The sequence below is a fragment of the Oncorhynchus mykiss genome, chromosome 10 (genome assembly GCF_013265735.2).
Source record: "Oncorhynchus mykiss isolate Arlee chromosome 10, USDA_OmykA_1.1, whole genome shotgun sequence".
Classification (NCBI taxonomy): Eukaryota; Metazoa; Chordata; class Actinopteri; order Salmoniformes; family Salmonidae; genus Oncorhynchus; species Oncorhynchus mykiss.
In genome coordinates this window covers 2,022,503-2,044,518 of record NC_048574.1, presented here as the reverse complement: position 1 = coordinate 2,044,518, position 22,016 = coordinate 2,022,503, and the positions used below count along the sequence as shown (strand labels likewise).

Here is a 22,016-nt window from a genome sequence, read left to right as displayed (position 1 = left end):
CGTAGTGGCTAGGGGAAGGTGCTAGGGACTAGGGCGTAGTGGCTAGAGGAATGTTGGGGGTTAGGGCGTAGTGGCAAGGGGAATATGCTAGGGATTAGGGCGTAGTGGCTAGGGGAATGTGCTAGGGATTAGGGCGTAGTGGCTAGGGGAAGGTGCTAGGGACTAGGGCGTAGTGGCTAGAGGGATGTTGGGGGTTAGGGCGTAGTGGCTAGGGAAATATGCTAGGGATTAGGGCGTAGTGGCTAGGGGAATGTGCTAGGGATTAGGGTGTAGTGGCTAGGGGAATGTGCTAGAGATTAGGGCGTAGCGGCTAGGGGAAGGTGTTGGGGGTTAGGGCGTAGTGGCTAGGAGAAACTGTTGGGGGTTAGGGTGTAGTGGCAAGGGGAATGTGCTGGGGATTAGGGCGTAGTGGCTAGGGGAATGTGCTAGGGATTAGGGCGTAGTGGCTAGGGGAATGTGCTAGGGATTAGGGCGTAGTGGCTAGGGGCTAGTGTTTAGGTAATAGGTGCTTGTGGTTAGGGGTTAGAGTTACACTTACCTTCCCAGGTGGCCTTGTGCAGACCCTGCCAGACAATATAGCAGTAGAGAAAGACAGCCAGGGAGTACTGGGAGATGGAGTTGGCTGCAGCAGAACCACTGAGATAGACAGAGATTTATTAAGTCAAGTAGTACTGGGAGATGGAGTTGAGACAGACAGAGAAATATATATATACACTACCAGTCAAAAGTTTGGACACACCTACTCATGCTAGGGTTTTTCTTTATTTTAACTACTTTCCACATCGTATAATTATTATAATTTTTTTACCTTTATTTAACTAGGCAAGTCAGTTAAAACCTCTTATGGATAGGGGAGACGCTAGCGTCTCAACTGGCCAATTGCCAGGGGAAATGCAGAGCGCGAGATTCAAATAAAATGCTATAAAATTCAAACTTTCATTAAATCACACATGTAAGATACTCAATTAAAGCTACACTCGTTGTGAATCCAGCCAACATGTCAGATTTTAAAAATGCTTTTCGGCAAAAGCATAAGAAGCTATTATCTGATAGCCTGCACCCATCTGCACCAGCAGTAAACAAAGGAGCTAGCATAGCAGGCGCTACACAAAACGCTGAAATAAAATATAAAATATGCATTACCTTTGACGAGCTTCTTTTGTTGGCACTCCAATATGTCCCATAAACATCACAATTGGTCCTTTTGTTCGATTAATTCCGTCCATATATATGCAAAATGTCCATTTATAATGCGCTTTTGATCCAGAAAAAGACAGCTTACAAAAACGCAACGTCACTACAAAATATTTCAAAAGTTGCCTATAAACTTTGACAAAATATTTCAAACTACTTTTGTAATAGAACTGTATGTATTTTTAAACGTTAATAATCGATCAAATTGTAGACGGGGCAATCTGTATTCAATATAGGAACGAAAACAAACCAGCACTGCTGTTCACATCTTGCGCAACTCACAAAAGTGTCCCCAGTTCCGAGTTGGCCTACTTCTTCATAGCACAAAGGAATAACCTCAACCATATTCCAAAGACTGGCGACATCGTGTGGAAGCGGTAGGAACTGAAAATAGGTTCCTATTAAATATCCAATGGCAAAGACAATATAGTGAACAGAGAGGGGGGGAAAAAAAAATTCAAACAGTTTTAGAAACTTTTCTATCCAAATCTATGAATAATATGCATATATTATATTCTTAGCATGAGTAGCAGGAAGTTGAAATTGGGCACACTATTTATCCAAAAGTGAAAATTCTGCCCCCTAGCTTTAAGAGGTTTTAAGAACAAATTGTTATTTTCATTGACGGAGACGGACTTAGGAACAGTGGGTTAACTGCCGTGTTCAGGGGGAGAACGACAGATTTGTACCTTGTCAGTTCGGGTATTTTACACTGCAACCTTTCGGTTACCATTCCAACGTTCTAACCACTAGGCCGCATGCCTAGGGCAGGTTCACACAGATGAGCAGGGACCCTGGCCATCTTTCTTTTGGTGTTTTTCAGAGTCAGTAGAAAGGCCTCCTTAGTGTCCTAAGTTTTCATGACTGTGACCTTGATTGCCTGCCGTCTGTAAGCTGTTAGTGTCTTAACGACCGTTCCACAGGTGCATGTTTATTAATTGTTTATGGTTCATTGAACAAGCATGGAAAACAGTGTTAAAACCCTTTAAAATGAAGATCTGTGAAGTTATTTGGATTTTTATGAATTATCTTTGAAAGACAGGGTCCTGAAAAAGGCTGTGTTTAAATGCATGTCAACGGAAAAGCAAAACTATTTAGATTAGTGTTTATTTGAAGAGGAAAATCTGAGCACTTAATTAACACAAACAAAACATACTGTATAGGAAACACAGCAGGAAAAAAAAGACAGAAACAGTCAGACAGATACCTCCCATCCCATAATAGAAACAGTCAGACAGATACCTACCCTCCCATCCCATAATAGAAACAGTCAGACAGATACCTACCCTCCCATCCCATAATAGAAACAGTCAGACAGATACCTACCCTCCCATCCCATAATAGAAATAACCCCTGAGATGAAACTCCTCCCGGAGGTCACAGACATTTAATTGGCTGATTTCTCTGAGCTGATGGGAGATGAAAACAGTGTCGGAATGGGTGGTGTGGGCTGGAGATCATTAGGCTGGCTGGGTTTGTGCTGTATAGCACGTTTGTTCAGTAGAGAGAGTTTTGGAGAGGGGTATCCAATCAGTTTAGATGCCGTGAACAAATGAAATAGTATAGCTTAGCCTACTTCAATGACATGTAGTCTAATAGCCTAGTGTAGCTAACCTACTCCTACAAGAATTGTTCCAAAATGGCGTAGCAGTCGGTTGTGTGTTTGGTCTTGTCCTGTCCTGTCCCGTGTAAATATCGTTTTCCTCGTTTTTTCCGTGTATACTTTAATCTCACTTTCCATCTAAGGACTGAATATACTCTCCTGCAACCCGCCTCACCCAATGTGGTACGGATCTGCTATTTCTATTACCGGAACCCCCTTCAGAGGCTAGCCAGCTAACTAGCTACTAGTTAGTAGTCATCTAGCTGGTCTGTCATAATGGGGCGGCAGGGTAGCCTAGTGGTTAGTAACCGGAAGGTTGCAAGTTCAAACCCCCGAGCTGTCGTTCTGCCCTTGAACAGGCATTTAACCCACTGTTCCTAGGCCGTCATTGAAAATAAGAATTTGCTCTTACTGACTTGCCGAGTTAAATACTGTTCAACTGTTCTGCCTTATTATTATTCGACCATGCTGGTCATTTATGAACATTTGAACATTTGTTCTGTTATAATCTCCACCCGGCACAGCCAGAAGAGGACTGGCCACCCCACATAGCCTGGTTCCTCTCTAGGTTTCTTCCTAGGTTTTGGCCTTTCTAGGGAGTTTTTCCTAGCCACCGTGCTTCTACACCTGCATTGCTTGCTGTTTGGGGTTTTAGGCTGGGTTTCTGTACAGCACTTTGAGATATCAGCTGATGTACGAATGAATAGCCTGAGTAGGTATTAAATAGAGACATTGGTGATTTTACCGCTGTAAATCAGATGGAAATGATTAGGTTATTGTCATTGATTTGGCCACTAATTACAAGTGTTAAATGTGTAGTGTAGGCCTATGAACTGGGCAGCTTGTAGGCTATTGCTAATAGTAATGTTCTGGCCAGCCGAATAGCAACAAACTCAGAAAAAAAATTGTCTGAAGGCCAAACCTAGTTGCCAACCTCTGTTGTATTTTTAACTAATAAGGCCCGAGGAGGTGTGGTATATATGGCTGATATACCACGGCTAAGGGCTGTTCTTAAGCACGACGCAATGTGGAGTGCCTGGACACAGCCCTCAGCCGTGGTATATTGACCATATATCACAAACCCCCGAGGTGCCTTACTAAAATACATGTTTTGTCAAACCCGTGGTATACGGTCTGCCATACCATGGCTTTCAGCCAATCAGAATTCAGGGCTCAAACCACCCAGTTTCTAATGTAAATTCAATCACCCCCTTCACCATCATCATCATTCAGATAATTCAACATGTGTAGATACAGTGCTAAACTTGAAGTTGAATTATTTTGTTTCTCACCAGTGTGCTCTGAAGAGGAAACAAAGATTAAACATAGCCTAACAACATGGCTCGCAAACGGGACAATTGTGACATTCGTTTCAATAGAACCAGATAGATAGATAGATAGAATCACTACATTTTAAATTCAGGTTTGCCTAACAAAATATTGAAGGGCATATCAGATGATCTGCTTTGCTCATATCAGCCACACCAAGCATAGGGTTGCCATGAGATTGAAATGGGGAAATAAAAGACCAGTGGAAAAAATATAAAATAGCTCCACTACGATGAAATGTATATATTTAATGTATTAATTGAATGGTGATGACAGCCTTTCAGAAGATACATTTAAAATCATGTTTTAATTGGATTTTCTCTACCCTGAACCATGAATTCTATTTCAAATATGTCTCCCAGTGTGGCTGGTCCTGGGGGGGAAATGATGCATCTGGCAGTGTGTTCCTCGATCCAGAGGTGGAAACCTCTGGTATCTACACTGAATGGATAGTATGTATGACTCACGCTACGCCCAGGTCCAGCACATAGAGGAAGATGTAGTTGATGAGAGCATTGAGAATGTTCCCCACCACTCCTACTAGCACGGTAGGCCAGATGATACCCTGTAGGACGAAACACAACATTATCTATAGACCCACCACTCACTCCTATTACCACTGTAGGGACAGATGAAACCCTGTAGGACGAAACACAACACTATCTATAGACCCACCACTCCTATTACCACTGTAGGGACAGATGTTATCTATAGACCCTCCACTCCTATTACCACTGTAGGGACAGATGTTGTTTTCTATAGACCCTCCACTCCTATTACCACTGTAGGGACAGATGTTATCTATAGACCCACCACTCCTATTACCACTGTAGGGACAGATGTTATCTATAGACCCTCCACTCCTATTACCACTGTAGGGCCAGATGTTATCTATAGACCCTCCAATCCTACTACCACTGTAGGGCCAGATGTGGGTCTATAGAGAACAACCACTCCTATTACCACTGTAGGGCAAGATGTTGTTATCTATAGACCCTCCACTCCTATTACCACTGTAGGGCCAGATGTTTTCTATAGACCTACCACTCCTATTACCACTGTAGGGCCAGATGTGTTATCTATAGACCAAGCACTCCTATTACCTAGCCACCGTGCTTCTACACCTGCATTGCTTGCTGTTTGGGGTTTTAGGCTGGGTTTCTGTACAGCACTTTGAGATATCAGCTGATGTACGAAGGGCTATATAAATACATTTGATTTGATGTTATCTATAGACCCTCCACTCCTATTACCACTGTAGGGCCAGATGTTATCTATAGACCCTCCACTCCTATTACCACTGTAGGACCAGATGTTGTTATCTATAGACCCACCACTCCTATTACCACTGTAGGTCTAGATGTTGTTATCTATAGACCCACCACTCCTATTACCACTGTAGGGCCAGATGTTATCTATAGACCCACCACTCCTATTACCACTGTAGGGCCAGATGTTGTTATCTATAGACCCTCCACTCCTATTACCACTGTAGGGCCAGATGTTGTTATCTATAGACCCTCCACTCAATACATTACAGATATAGAGACCTGTCAGCTGTCCAGAACATTAGACATGTCCTCATGATCAATACATTATCTAAAGACATGTCCTCCTGATCAATACATTTTCTAAAGACATGTTCTCCTGATCAATACGTTTTCTAAAGATATGTCCTCCTGAATACATTATCTAAAGACCTGTCCTCCTGATCAATACATTATCTAAAGACCTGTCCTCCTGATCAATGCATTATCTAAAGACATGTCCTCCTGATCAATACATTATCTAAAGACATGTCCTCCAGATCAATACATTATCTGAAGACCTGTCCTGATGATGGGGCTGTAATACACTGCACCTGATTCTGCAGATATTTCCCCTGCAGCAGGAACATGAAGGCAGCCTGCAGAGACAGAGAGGAGTCTGAGATGAGAAGAGAGAGTGAATAGAAAGAGAAAAGACATGTGAGAGAGAGAAGGCCGAGAGAGAAGGCCGAGAGAGAGAGAGAGAGAGAGAGAGAGAGAGAGAGAGGAGGCCGAGAGAGAGAGAGAGAGAGAGAGAGAGAGAGAGAGAGAGAGAGAGAGAGAGAGAGAGAGAGAGAGAGAGAGAGAGAGAGAGAGAGAGCAGACAGAGGAGAGCAGCAAGACACCAGAGACAGAAATGTCAGAGAGAACTCACCGGCAAGGCTGGCATGAAGATCATCACATACAGCTGGGAGAGCCTGGAACACAAGATGTTGAATCACAATGAATCATGATGCTATATGCTCTATGTAGTCAGATGGTTCAGTCAGTACAGCACAGTGACGTTATGTAGTCAGATGGTTCAGTTAGTAAAGCACAGTGACAATATGTAGTCAGATGGTTCAGTCAGTACAGCACAGTGACATTATGTAGTCAGATGGTTCAGTCAGTACAGTACAGTGACGTAATGTAGTCAGATAGTTCAGTTAGAACAGTGACGTAATGTAGTCAGATGGTTCAGTTAGTACAGTGACGTAATGTAGTCAGATGGTTCAGTTAGTACAGTTACATTATGTAGTCAGATGGTTCAGTTACATTATGTAGTCAGATGGTTCAGTTAGAACAGTGACGTAATGTAGTCAGATGGTTCAGTTAGTACAGTGACGTAATGTAGTCAGATAGTTCAGTTAGAACAGTGACGTAATGTAGTCAGATGGTTCAGTTAGTACAGTGACGTAATGTAGTCAGATAGTTCAGTTAGAGCAGTGACGTAATGTAGTCAGATGGTTCAGTTTGTAGAGTGACGTAATGTAGTCAGATGGTTCAGTTAGTACAGTGACGTAATGTAGTCAGATGGTTCAGTTTGTAGAGTGACGTAATGTAGTCAGATAGTTGAGTTAGTACAGTGACGTAATGTAGTCAGATGGTTCAGTTTGTAGAGTGGCGTAATGTAGTCAGATGGTTCAGTTAGTACAGTGACGTAATGTAGTCAGATGGTTCAGTTTGTAGAGTGGCGTAATGTAGTCAGATGGTTCAGTTAGTACAGTGACGTAATGTAGTCAGATGGTTCAGTTAGTACAGTTACATTATGTAGTTAGGTGGTTCAGTTAGTACAGTGACAATATGTAGTCAGATGGTTCAGTTACATTATGTAGTCAGATGGTTCAGTTAGTACAGTGACATTATGTAGTCAGATGGTTCAGTTACATTATGTAGTCAGATGGTTCAGTTAGTACAGTGACATTATGTAGTCAGATGGTTCAGTTAGTACAGTGACGTTATGTAGTCAGATGGTTCAGTTAGTACAGTGACGTAATGTAGTCAGATGGTTCAGTTAGTACAGTGACATTATGTAGTCAGATGGTTCAGTTACATTATGTAGTCAGATGGTTCAGTTACATTATGTAGTCAGATGGTTCAGTTAGTACAGTGACATTATGTAGTCAGATGGTTCAGTTTGTACAGTGACATTATGTAGTCAGATGGTTCAGTTACATTATGTAGTCAGATGGTTCAGTTACATTATGTAGTCAGATGGTTCAGTTAGTACAGTGACGTTATGTAGTCAGATGGTTCAGTTAGTACAGTGACATTATGTAGTCAGATGGTTCAGTTAGTACAGTGACATTATGTAGTCAGATGGTTCAGTTAGTACAGTGACGTTATGTAGTCAGATGGTTCAGTTACATTATGTAGTCAGATGGTTCAGTTAGTACAGTGACATTATGTAGTCAGATGGTTCAGTTTGTACAGTGACATTATGTAGTCAGATGGTTCAGTTACATTATGTAGTCAGATGGTTCAGTTACATTATGTAGTCAGATGGTTCAGTTACAGCAGTTTTGTTATGTAGTCAGATGGTTCAGTTACATTATGTAGTCAGATGGTTCAGTTAGTACAGTGACATTATGTAGTCAGATGGTTCAGTTACAGCAGTTTTGTTATGTAGTCAGATGGTTCAGTTACATTATGTAGTCAGATGGTTCAGTTACATTATGTAATCAGATGGTTCAGTTAGATTATGTCGTCAGATGGTTCAGTTAGATTATGTAGTCAGATGGTTCAGTTAGTACAGTGACGTAATGTAGTCAGATGGTTCAGTTTGTACAGTGACGTAATGTAGTCAGATGGTTCAGTTAGTACAGTGACGTTATGTAGTCAGATGGTTCAGTTACATTATGTAGTCAGATGGTTCCGTTAGTACAGTGACGTTATGTAGTCAGATGGTTCAGTTACATTATGTAGTCAGATGGTTCAGTTAGTACAGTGACATTATGTAGTCAGATGGTTCAGTTTGTACAGTGACATTATGTAGTCAGATGGTTCAGTTACATTATGTAGTCAGATGGTTCAGTTACATTATGTAGTCAGATGGTTCAGTTACATTATGTAGTCAGATGGTTCAGTTAGTACAGTGACATTATGTAGTCAGATGGTTCAGTTACAGCAGTTTTGTTATGTAGTCAGATGGTTCAGTTACATTATGTAGTCAGATGGTTCAGTTACATTATGTAGTCAGATGGTTCAGTTAGATTATGTTGTCAGATGGTTCAGTTAGATTATGTAGTCAGATGGTTCAGTTAGTACAGTGACGTAATGTAGTCAGATGGTTCAGTTAGTACAGTGACGTAATGTAGTCAGATGGTTCAGTTAGTACAGTGACGTAATGTAGTCAGATGGTTCAGTTAGAACAGTGACGTAATGTAGTCAGATGGTTCAGTTTGTAGAGTGACGTAATGTAGTCAGATGGTTCAGTTAGTACAGTGACGTAATGTAGTCAGATGGTTCAGTTTGTAGAGTGACGTAATGTAGTCAGATGGTTCAGTTTGTAGAGTGACGTAATGTAGTCAGATGGTTCAGTTAGTACAGTGACGTAATGTAGTCAGATGGTTCAGTTGGTACAGTGACGTAATGTAGTCAGATGGTTCAGTTTGTAGAGTGACGTAATGTAGTCAGATGGTTCAGTTTGTAGAGTGACGTAATGTAGTCAGATGGTTCAGTTAGTACAGTGACGTAGTGTAGTCAGATGGTTCAGTTAGTACAGTGACGTAATGTAGTCAGATGGTTCAGTTAGTACAGTTACATTATGTAGTCAGATGGTTCAGTTAGAACAGTGACGTAATGTAGTCAGATGGTTCAGTTAGTACAGTGACGTAATGTAGTCAGATGGTTCAGTTAGTACAGTGACGTAATGTAGTCAGATGGTTCAGTTACATTATGTAGTCAGATGGTTCAGTTTGTAGAGTGACGTAATGTAGTCAGATGGTTCAGTTAGAACAGTGACGTAATGTAGTCAGATGGTTCAGTTAGAACAGTGACGTAATGTAGTCAGATGGTTCAGTTAGTACAGTTACGTAATGTAGTCAGATGGTTCAGTTAGTACAGTGACGTAATGTAGTCAGATGGTTCAGTTAGTACAGTGACGTAATGTAGTCAGATGGTTCAGTTAGTACAGTGACGTTATGTAGTCAGATGGTTCAGTTAGTACAGTGACGTTATGTAGTCAGATGGTTCAGTTAGTACAGTTACATTATGTAGTTAGGTGGTTCAGTTAGAACAGCACAGTGACATTTTGTGTGCGTGGTGAGTGAGTGTGTTTGGGTCTGACCTGGCGACCTCCGGGCTCTGTTTAACAGCCAATAGGATGGGTTCAGTGTTGATGAGGAGAGCCCAGCAGGGGAAGCAGGCCAGGAGAAGAATCAGAACCCCCCTTTGTAGAATCATGCCAACACGATTCATATTACCACTGCCAAATGTCTACACAGAGAGAGAGAGAGAGAGAGAGAGAGAGAGAGAGAGAGAGAGAGAGAGGGGGGGGGGGGGCTCAGAGAGAGAGCGAGAAGATTAACGCTCCCAAACTTTTCCATAAAAGACTAACTCTGGATGGCCTTGATTGATATATTCACACGTTGATAAGAGTGACCATCCCAATCCACCAACGACCACAGAAAGACAGAACATCAACAGTAAACCAATTCAGGTGAGCACACCTGTCCAGGAAACGTACCTGAGATATGAGAGTGTCACAGGCTGATGCCAGGCCAGAGCCAATGGAGAGGCCGGTGACATTGATCACCTGGAGACAATCAGAACAGGCAGGTACATATGAACCAGGTGGGTGGATATGAACCAGGTATAGACTTGGTGGATATGAACCAGGTATAAACTTGGTGGATATGAACCAGGTATAGACTTGGTGGATATGAACCAGGTATAGACTTGGTGGATATGAACCAGGTATAGACTTGGTGGATATGAACCAGGTATAGACTTGGTGGATATGAACCAGGTATAGACTTGGTGGATATGAACCAGGTATAGACTTGGTGGATATGAACCAGGTATAGACTTGGTGGATATGAACCAGGTATAGACTTGGTGGATATGAACCAGGTATAGACTTGGTGGATATGAACCAGGTATAGACTTGGTGGATATGAACAAGGTTGGTGGATATGAACCAGGTATAGACTTGGTGGATATGAACAAGGTTGGTGGATATGAACCAGGTATAGACTTGGTGGATATGAACCAGGTATAGACTTGGTGGATATGAACCAGGTATAGACTTGGTGGATATGAACCAGGTATAGACTTGGTGGATATGAACCAGGTTGGTGGATATGAACCAGGTATAGACTTGGTGGATATGAACCAGGTGTAGACTTGGTGGATATGAACCAGGTATAAACTTGGAGGATATGAACCAGGTATAGACTTGGTGTAAATGAACCAGGTTTGTGGATATGAACCAGGTATAAACTTGGAGGATATGAACCAGGTATAGACTTGGAAGATATGAACCAGGTATAGACTTGGTGGATATGAACCAGGTATAGACTTGGTGAATATGAACCAGGTATAAACTTGGAGGATATGAACCAGGTATAGACTTGGTGGAAATGAAACAGGTTTGTGGATATGAACCAGGTATAGACTTGGTGGATATGAAGCAGGTATAAACTTGGAGGATATGAACCAGGTATAGACTTGGTGGATATGAACCAGGTATAGACTTGGTGGATATGAACCAGGTATAGACTTGGTGGATATGAACCAGGTTGGTGGATATGAACCAGGTATAGACTTGGTGGATATGAACCAGGTATAAACTTGGTGGATATGAACCAGGTGTAGACTTGGTGGATATGAACCAGGTATAAACTTGGAGGATATGAACCAGGTATAGACTTGGTGGATATGAACCAGGTATAGACTTGGTGGATATGAACCAGGTATAGACTTGGTGGATATGAACCAGGTTGGTGGATATGAACCAGGTATAGACTTGGTGGATATGAACCAGGTGTAGACTTGGTGGATATGAACCAGGTATAAACTTGGAGGATATGAACCAGGTATAGACTTGGTGTAAATGAACCAGGTTTGTGGATATGAACCAGGTATAGACTTGGTGGATATGAAGCAGGGGTAAACTTGGAAGATATGAACCAGGTATAGACTTGGTGGATATGAACCAGGTATAGACTTGGTGAATATGAACCAGGTATAAACTTGGTGGATATGAACCAGGTATAGACTTGGTGGATATGAACCAGGTATAGACTTGGTGGATATGAACCAGGTTGGTGGATATGAACCAGGTATAGACTTGGTGGATATGAACCAGGTATAAACTTGGTGGATATGAACCAGGTGTAGACTTGGTGGATATGAACCAGGTATAAACTTGGAGGATATGAACCAGGTATAGACTTGGTGGATATGAACCAGGTTGGTGGATATGAACCAGGTATAGACTTGGTGGATATGAACCAGGTATAAACTTGGTGGATATGAACCAGGTGTAGACTTGGTGGATATGAACCAGGTATAAACTTGGAGGATATGAACCAGGTATAGACTTGGTGGATATGAACCAGGTTGGTGGATATGAACCAGGTATAGACTTGGTGGATATGAACCAGGTGTAGACTTGGTGGATATGAACCAGGTATAAACTTGGAGGATATGAACCAGGTATAGACTTGGTGGAAATGAACCAGGTTTGTGGATAAAAACCAGGTATAGACTTGGTGGATATGAAGCAGGTATAAACTTGGTGGATATGAACCAGGTGTAGAGTTGGTGGATATGAACCAGGTATAAACTTGGAGGATATGAACCAGGTATAGACTTGGTGGAAATGAACCAGGTTTGTGGATATGAACCAGGTATAGACTTGGTGGATATGAACCAGGTATAGACTTGGTGGATATGAACCAGGTATAGACTTGGTGGATATGAACCAGGTATAAACTTGGAGGATATGAACCAGGTATAGACTTGGAAGATATGAACCAGGTATAGACTTGGTGGATATGAACCAGGTATAGACTTGGTGAATATGAACCAGGTATAAACTTGGAGGATATGAACCAGGTATAGACTTGGTGGAAATGAAACAGGTTTGTGGATATGAACCAGGTATAGACTTGGTGGATATGAAGCAGGTATAAACTTGGAGGATATGAACCAGGTATAGACTTGGTGGATATGAACCAGGTATAGACTTGGTGGATATGAACCAGGTATAGACTTGGTGGATATGAACCAGGTTGGTGGATATGAACCAGGTATAGACTTGGTGGATATGAACCAGGTATAAACTTGGTGGATATGAACCAGGTGTAGACTTGGTGGATATGAACCAGGTATAAACTTGGAGGATATGAACCAGGTATAGACTTGGTGGATATGAACCAGGTATAGACTTGGTGGATATGAACCAGGTATAGACTTGGTGGATATGAACCAGGTTGGTGGATATGAACCAGGTATAGACTTGGTGGATATGAACCAGGTATAGACTTGGTGGATATGAACCAGGTATAAACTTGGAGGATATGAACCAGGTATAGACTTGGTGGATATGAACCAGGTTTGTGGATATGAACCAGGTATAGACTTGGTGGATATGAAGCAGGGGTAAACTTGGAAGATATGAACCAGGTATAGACTTGGTGGATATGAACCAGGTATAGACTTGGTGAATATGAACCAGGTATAAACTTGGTGGATATGAACCAGGTATAGACTTGGTGGATATGAACCAGGTATAGACTTGGTGGATATGAACCAGGTTGGTGGATATGAACCAGGTATAGACTTGGTGGATATGAACCAGGTATAAACTTGGTGGATATGAACCAGGTGTAGACTTGGTGGATATGAACCAGGTATAAACTTGGAGGATATGAACCAGGTATAGACTTGGTGGATATGAACCAGGTTGGTGGATATGAACCAGGTATAGACTTGGTGGATATGAACCAGGTATAAACTTGGTGGATATGAACCAGGTGTAGACTTGGTGGATATGAACCAGGTATAAACTTGGAGGATATGAACCAGGTATAGACTTGGTGGATATGAACCAGGTTGGTGGATATGAACCAGGTATAGACTTGGTGGATATGAACCAGGTGTAGACTTGGTGGATATGAACCAGGTATAAACTTGGAGGATATGAACCAGGTATAGACTTGGTGGAAATGAACCAGGTTTGTGGATATGAACCAGGTAGAGACTTGGTGGATATGAAGCAGGTATAAACTTGGTGGATATGAACCAGGTATAGACTTGGTGGATATGAACCAGGTGTAGACTTGGTGGATATGAACCAGGTATAAACTTGGAGGATATGAACCAGGTATAGACTTGGTGGAAATGAACCAGGTTTGTGGATATGAACCAGGTATAGACTTGGTGGATATGAAGCAGGTATAAACTTGGTGGATATGAACCAGGTGTAGAGTTGGTGGATATGAACCAGGTATAAACTTGGAGGATATGAACCAGGTATAGACTTGGTGGAAATGAACCAGGTTTGTGGATATGAACCAGGTATAGACTTGGTGGATATGAACCAGGTATAGACTTGGTGGATATGAACCAGGTATAGACTTGGTGGATATGAACCAGGTATAGACTTGGTGAATATGAACCAGGTATAAACTTGGAGGATATGAACCAGGTATAGACTTGGTGGAAATGAACCAGGTTTGTGGATATGAACCAGGTATAGACTTGGTGGATATGAAGCAGGTATAAACTTGGAGGATATGAACCAGGTATAGACTTGATGGATATGAACCAGGTATAGACTTGGTGGATATGAACCAGGTATAGACTTGGTGGATATGAACCAGGTTTGTGGATATGAACCAGGTATAGACTTGGTGGATATGAACCAGGTATAGACTTGGTGGATATGAACCAGGTATAGACTTGGTGGATATGAACCAGGTATAAACCTGGAGGATATGAACCAGGTATAGACTTGGTGGATATGAACCAGGTTGGTGGATATGAACCAGGTATAGACTTGGTGGATATGAACCAGGTGTAGACTTGGTGGATATGAACCAGGTATAAACTTGGAGGATATGAACCAGGTATAGACTTGGTGGAAATGAACCAGGTTTGTGGATATGAACCAGGTAGAGACTTGGTGGATATGAAGCAGGTATAAACTTGGTGGATATGAACCAGGTATAGACTTGGTGGATATGAACCAGGTGTAGACTTGGTGGATATGAACCAGGTATAAACTTGGAGGATATGAACCAGGTATAGACTTGGTGGAAATGAACCAGGTTTGTGGATATGAACCAGGTATAGACTTGGTGGATATGAACCAGGTATAGACTTGGTGGATATAAACCAGGTTGGTGGATATGAACCAGGTATAAACTTGGTGAATATGAACCAGGTATAGACTTGGTGGAAATGAACCAGGTATAGACTTGGTGGATATGAACAAGGTTGGTGGATATGAACCAGGTATAAACTTGGAGAATATGAACTAGGTATAGACTTGGTGGATATGAACCAGGTATAGACTTGGTGGATATGAACCAGGTATAGACTTGGTGGATATGAACCAGGTATAAACTTGGTGGATATGAACCAGGTATAAACTTGGTGGATATGAACCAGGTATAGACTTGGTGGATATGAACCAGGTATAAACTTGGAGGATATGAACCAGGTATAGACTTGGTGGATATAAACCAGGTTGGTGGATATGAACCAGGTATAAACTTGGTGAATATGAACCAGGTATAGACTTGGTGGAAATGAACCAGGTATAGACTTGGTGGATATGAACAAGGTTGGTGGATATGAACCAGGTATAAACTTGGAGAATATGAACTAGGTATAGACTTGGTGGATATGAACCAGGTATAGACTTGGTGGATATGAACCAGGTATAGACTTGGTGGATATGAACCAGGTATAAACTTGGTGGATATGAACCAGGTATAAACTTGGTGGATATGAACCAGGTATAGACTTGGTGGAAATGAACCAGGTTTGTGGATATGAACCAGGTATAATCTTGGTGGATATGAACCAGGTATAGACTTGGTGGATATGAACCAGGTATAGACTTGGTGGATATGAACCAGGTATAAACTTGGTGGATATGAACCAGGTATAAACTTGGTGGATATGAACCAGGTATAGACTTGTTGGATATGAACCAGGTATAAACTTGGTGGATATGAACCAGGTATAGACTTGGTGGAAATTAACCAGGTTTGTGGATATGAACCAGGTATAAACTTGGTGGATATGAACCAGGTATAGACTTGGTGGATATGAACCAGGTATAGACTTGGTGGAAATTAACCAGGTTTGTGGATATGAACCAGGTATAAACTTGGAGAATATGAACTAGGTATAGACTTGGTGGATATGAACCAGGTATAGACTTGGTGGATATGAACCAGGTATAGACTTGGTGGATATGAACCAGGTATAGACTTGGTGGATATGAACCAGGTATAGACTTGGTGGATATGAACCAGGTATAGACTTGGTGGATATGAACCAGGTATAGACTTGGTGGATATGAACCAGGTATAGACTTGGTGGATATGAACCAGGTATAAACTTGGTGGATATGAACCAGGTATAAACTTGGTGGATATGAACCAGGTATAGACTTGTTGGATATGAACCAGGTATAAACTTGGTGGACATGAACCAGGTATAGACTTTGTGGAAATTAACCAGGTTTGTGGATATGAACCAGGTATAAACTTGGTGGATATGAACCAGGTATAGACTTGGTGGATATGAACCAGGTATAGACTTGGTGGAAATTAACCAGGTTTGTGGATATGAACCAGGTATAAACTTGGAGAATATGAACTAGGTATAGACTTGGTGGATATGAACCAGGTATAGACTTGGTGGATATGAACCAGGTGTAGACTTGGTGGATATGAACCAGGTATAGACTTGGTGGATATGAACCAGGTATAGACTTGGTGGATATGAACCAGGTATAGACTTGGTGGATATGAACCAGGTATAAACTTGGTGGATATGAACCAGGTATAGACTTGGTGGATATGAACCAGGTATAGACTTGGTGGATATGAACGAGGTATAGGCTTGGTGTATATGTTCCATCTATACAGAGAACACTAACAAAATTACACTGAAGATAACTGGAAAAACTACAGCCTAACTTTCATTAATTAAATGAAGGAAAGTTATTTTGAATACATCCCATTTACATAAAGCATATTAACTAAGATCTGGGTTAAAGAGACATCCTTTTCTATGTTATTGTTTGTGAGATATTAACTGCTATGGACCTATTATTAATTACCAACAATTGTCAAAGAGCAAACCAAGAGATAATCCCTGCTCTGCTCGATAAATAGACGTGTCCTGTATTCTGTTTAACTGTATTGTGAAGGTTGTCTTTCCTCACAGCTATAGCCAGCGCCAACCCAGCCATACATACACACTACCTTTCAAAAGGTTGTGGTCACTTAGAAATGTCCTTGTTAACACAATGTGTCATTGGAACACAGGAGTGATGGTTGCTGATTATTGGCCTCTGTACGACTATGTAGATATTCCATAAACAATCAGCCGTTTCCAGCCACAATAGTCATTTACAACATTAACCATGTCTACACTGTATTTCTGATCAAGTTGATGTTATTTTAATGGACAAAAAAACGTTTTTCTTTCAAAAACAAGGACATTTCTAAGTGACCCCAACTTTTGTTAGTATGGATGGATAAGATAGATGGATAAGATAGATGGATAAAATAGATGGATAAATAGATAGATGGATAGATGGATAGATGGATAAAATAGATAGATGGATAAAATAGATGGATAAATAGATAGATGGATAAAATAGATGGATAAATAGATAGATGGATAGATGGATAGATAAAGTTGTAAGAAAAAGTATGTGAACCCTTTGGAATTACCTGGTTCTGATCTTCCTCTAAGTCACAACAACAGACAGACACAGTGTGCTTAAACTAATAACACACAAATTGCATTTTTTTTGTCTATATTGAATACATAATCACAGCGTAGGTTGGTAAAAGTATGTGAACCCCCCTAGGCTATTTGGAGTCAGGAGTCACCTATCCTGGAGTCCAATCAATGAGATGAGTGGAGATGTTGGTTCGAGCTGCACTGCAATATAAAATAGACTCACAAAATGTGAGTTTACTATTCACATGAAGCATTACCTGATGTGAACTATGCCTCGAACAAATGAGATCTCAGAAGACCTAAGATTAAGAATTGTTGACTTGCATAAAGCTGGAAAGGGTTACAAAAGTATTTCTAAAAGCCTTGATGTTCATCAGTCTTTGCTGCCTCAGGGCCTGGATAGCTTGATATCATCGACTGACTACCTGTTCACACCGCTACCATCCAGAAGGCGAGGTCAGTACAGGTCCATCAAAGCTGGGACCGAGAGACTGAAAAACAGCTTCAGCTCAAGGCCACCAGACTGTTAAACAGCAATCACTTAGAGTGGCTGCTGCCTACATTGAGACCCAATCACAGGCCACTTTAATAAATGGATCACAAGTCACTTTATAAAATGCACACTAAATAATACAACTTTAATAATGTTTACATATCTTACATTACTCATATTATATGCATATACAGTATTTTCATCATAGCACTGGGACTGCACTTGTAAAGGTGGTAAATTACCTTCTAATGGCGTCAGACCGAGACTCTGCATCTGTCCACGTGCTCCTAGACCTTAGTGCTGCTTTTGATACCATCGATCACCACATTCTTTTGGAGAGATTGGAAACTCAAATTGGTATACACGGACAAGTTCTAGCCTGGTTTAGATCTTATCTGTAGGAAAGATATCAGTTTGTCTCTGTGAATGGTTTGTCCTCTGACAAATCAACTGTACATTTCAGTGATCCTCAAAGTTCCGTTTTAGGACCACTATTGTTTTCCCTATATATTTTACTTCTTGGGGATGTCATTCGTAAATATAATGCTAACTTTTTACTGCTATGCGGATGACACACAGCTGTACATTTCAATGAAACAAGGTGAAGCCCCAAAATTGCCCTCCCGGGAAGCCTGTGTTTCAGACATAAGGAAGTGGATAGCTGCAAATGTTCTACTTTTAAACTTGGACAAAACAGAGATGCTTGTTCTAGGTCCCAAGAAACAAAGAGAACTGCTGTTGAATCTGACAATTAATCTTAATGGTTGTACAGTCGTCTCAAATAAAACTGTGAAGGACCTCAGCATTACTCTGGACCCTGATCTCTCTTTTGACGAACATATCAAGACTTAAAAGGACAGCTTTTTTTTCCATCTTTGTAACATTGCAAAAATCAGAAACTTTCTGTCCAAAAATTATGAGGAAAAATTAATCCATGCTTTTGTCACTTCTAGGTTAGACTACTGCAATGCTCAACTTTCCGGCTACCCGGATAAAGCACTAAATAAAATTCAGTTAGTGCTTAACACGGCTGCTAGAATCTTGACTTGAACCAAAAAAATGTATCATATTACTCTAGCGCTAGCCTCTCCACACTGGCTTGCTGTTAAGGATAGGGCTGATTTCAAGGTTTTACTGATAAACTACACAGCATTACATGGGCTTGCTCCTACCTATCTTTCCGATTTGGTCCTGCCGTACATACCTACACGTACGCTAAGGTCACAAGACGCAGGCCTCCTTACTGTCCCTAGAATTTCTAAGCGAACAGCTGGAGGCAGAGCTTTCTCCTATAGAGCTCAATTTTTATGGAATGGTCTGCCTATCCAAGTGAGAGACGCAGACCTTAGTCTCAACCTTTAAGTCTTTACTGAAGACTCATCTCTTCAGTGGGTCATATGATTGAGTGTAGTCTGGCCCAGGAGTGGGAAGGCGAACGGAAAGGCACTGGAGCAACGAACCTCTGCCTGGCCAGTTCCCCTCTTTCCACTGGGATTCTCTGCCTCTAACCCTATTACAGGGGCTGAGTCACTGGCTTACTGGTGCTCTTCCATGCTGTCTCTAGGAGGGGTACGTCGCTTGAGTGAGTTGAGTCACTGACGCGACCCCCCCCCCCCTTGGGTTGTGCCGTGGCGGAGGTCTTTGTGGGCTATACTCAGCCTCGTCTCAGGATGGTAAGTTGGTGGTTGAAGATATCCCTCTAGTGGTGTGGGGGCTGTGCTTTGGCAAAGTGGGTGGGGTTATATCCTGCCTGTTTAGCCATGTCCGGGGGTATCGTCGGATGAGGCCACGGTGTCTCCCGACCCTTCCTGTCTCAGCCTCCAGTATTTATGCTGCAGTAGTTTGTGCCGGGGGGCTAGGGTCAGTCTGTTATATCTGGAGTACTTCTCCTGTCTTATCCGGTGTCCTGTGTGAATTTAATCATGCTCTCTCTAATTATCTCTCTCTCTTTCTTTCTCTCAGAGGACATGAGCCCTAGGAGCATGCCTGATGACTCCTTGCTGTCCCCAGTCCATCTGGTCATGCTGCTGCTCCAGTTTCAACTATTCTTCCTGTGGCTATGAACCCTGACCTGTTCACCGGAAGTGCTACCTGTCCCAGGCCTGCCGTTTTCAACTCTCTAGAGACCGCAGGAGCGGTAGAGATACTCTGAATGATCGGCTATGAAAAGCTAACTGACATTTACTCCTGAAGTGCTGACCTGTTGCACCCTCGACAACCACTGTGATTTTTATTATTTGACCCTGCTGGTCATCTATGAACATTTGAACATCTTGGCCATGTTCTGTTATAATCTCCATCCGCCCAGTCCAGAAGAGGACTGGCCACCCCACATAGCCTGGTTCCTCTCTAGGTTTCTTCATAGGTTCTGGCCTTTCTAGGGAGTTTTTCCTAGCCACCGTGCTTCTACACCTGCATTGCTTGCTGTTTGTGGTTTTAGGCTGTGTTTCTGTACAGCACTTTGAGATATCAGCTGATGTAAGACGGGCTATATAAATTAATTGGATTGATTGTTTGATTTACATGGTTTGTTCAATAAAGAAATAAAAATGTATAATTGTTTGTGTGTTATTAGTTTAACCAGACTGTGTTTGTCTATTGTTGTAATTTAGAGGAAGATCAGATTGACCAATTTATGCAGAAATCCAGGTAATTCCAAAGGGTTCACATTCTTTTTCTTACCACTGTAGGTAGGTAAGTAGGTAGGTAGGTAGATAGATAGATAGAGACAGATAGACAGATCGATAGGATTGTATCACCGCTATAGCCAGTGCCACCCCAGCCAGCTCAGTCTTCCCCAGGTGACCACAGAACACAGTGCTGACAAAACTGATCAGAAAGATCATCAGCTGGGATATAACCTGGAGAGAACAGAGGAAATTATCACCATCATCATCCCTCATGTGAGCAGAAGAAAAGCAGTTCAGCAACACTCCTATATATTATAAGAAAATATATGGAACAACTAAAGATTCAGAAAAAAATACATTATCACCACCATAACAACGGACCAATCACTGCAACAGTTACTTTGGTATGAACTAAAGGAATGACATTTCAGCAACACCCGGTAATTATTAGAGACAACGTTCTTAGCCTGCAGTCTCACCACCGGTCCCGTTAGTTTCAGAATTTGGCCAATCTCTTCTTTATAATGCACGGGGATCCAGCCTCTGATCCGCCTCAGACAGCCGCAGCAAAACACGGGTGACTCTACGGTGGATTCGGTTACCGAAGCTTCATCACTTTTAGAATGTCCGTTCACTACGTTAACCGCGACAGCATTTGATTTAGAATGATCCATTATGTGGAAGAGAGAGCGCGCAAAGGAGATATATGCGGCTGTAAGGTTTGCCCAACCAACTTCAGAAACTCTTGTTGATACAGAACGGTCCTTTGGCGTGTCTGAGTGTAGAGTAACAAACGAAAAATGTAGAGCGCTCAGTCGGCTACAGCAGGGGGTCGACACCGCCGCACGTGTTGTAGTTTGGGGCGTATTCTCGTCACCGTTAGCCCCGTCACGAGGATATTGCGTAAGGAGCCTACAGCCCTGTTGAAGAGACCTTTTGGTGGGATGTCTTGTGGGGAATGTATGGGTATTCGAGCGGTGTGTTAGTAGTTTAAAACAGACGCCTCGGTGCATTCAGCATGTCAACACTTCTTGCAAAAACGAGTAGTGCTGAAGTCAATCTCTCCTCCACTTTGAGCCTTGTCAGATTTACATGCATAATACCAGTGGTGGAAAAAGTACTCAATTGTCAGTCTTGAATAAAAGTAAAGATACCTTAATACAAAATGAAAGTCGCCCAGTAAAATACTACTTGAGTAAAAGTATTTGGTTTTAAATATATTTAAGTATCAAAAGTAAAAATATAAATCATGTTAACTTCCTTATATTATGCAAACCAACCAAACCTTGTTTTTATTTTATTTACAGATAGCCAGGGGCACACTCCAACACTCAGACATAATTTACATATGAAGCATTTGTGTTTAGTGAGTCCACCAGATCAGAGGCAGTGTGGATGACCAGGGATGTTCTCTGTTTAGTGAGTCCACCAGATCAGAGGCAGTTTGGATGACCAGGGATGTTCTCTGTTTAGTGAGTCCACCAGATCAGAGGCAGTGTGGATGACCAGGGATGTTCTCTGGTTAGTGAGTCCACCAGATC

The 22,016-nt window shown here is 41.8% G+C and overlaps 1 protein-coding gene across 19 annotated transcripts in view; it reads right to left on the bottom strand.

The window, feature by feature from the left end:
• Positions 1-21,384, bottom strand: part of LOC110514419 (multidrug and toxin extrusion protein 1-like) — a 60,415-nt gene extending 39,031 nt beyond the window's left edge. For 18 of the 19 annotated variants that reach the window (XR_005053515.1, XR_005053522.1, XR_005053523.1 and 15 more), the window contains exons 1-8: positions 20,955-21,383; positions 20,605-20,706; positions 10,100-10,168; positions 9,701-9,849; positions 6,308-6,350; positions 5,988-6,032; positions 4,594-4,691; positions 539-636 (exon numbers count right to left, since the gene is read on the bottom strand). Coding sequence is in view for 1 of the 19 variants with exons in the window: in XM_036989472.1 (XP_036845367.1) it covers positions 539-636; positions 4,594-4,691; positions 5,988-6,032; positions 6,308-6,350; positions 9,701-9,849; positions 10,100-10,168; positions 20,605-20,706; positions 20,955-21,149 (799 nt within the window). In the remaining 18 variants the exon portion in view is untranslated. Of the gene's footprint in view, positions 1-538; positions 637-4,593; positions 4,692-5,987; positions 6,033-6,307; positions 6,351-9,700; positions 9,850-10,099; positions 10,169-20,604; positions 20,707-20,954 lie in introns of all 19 variants that reach the window. The other variant, XR_005053532.1, reaches the window with a different exon arrangement.
• Between the last annotated feature and the right edge of the window lie 632 nt (positions 21,385-22,016).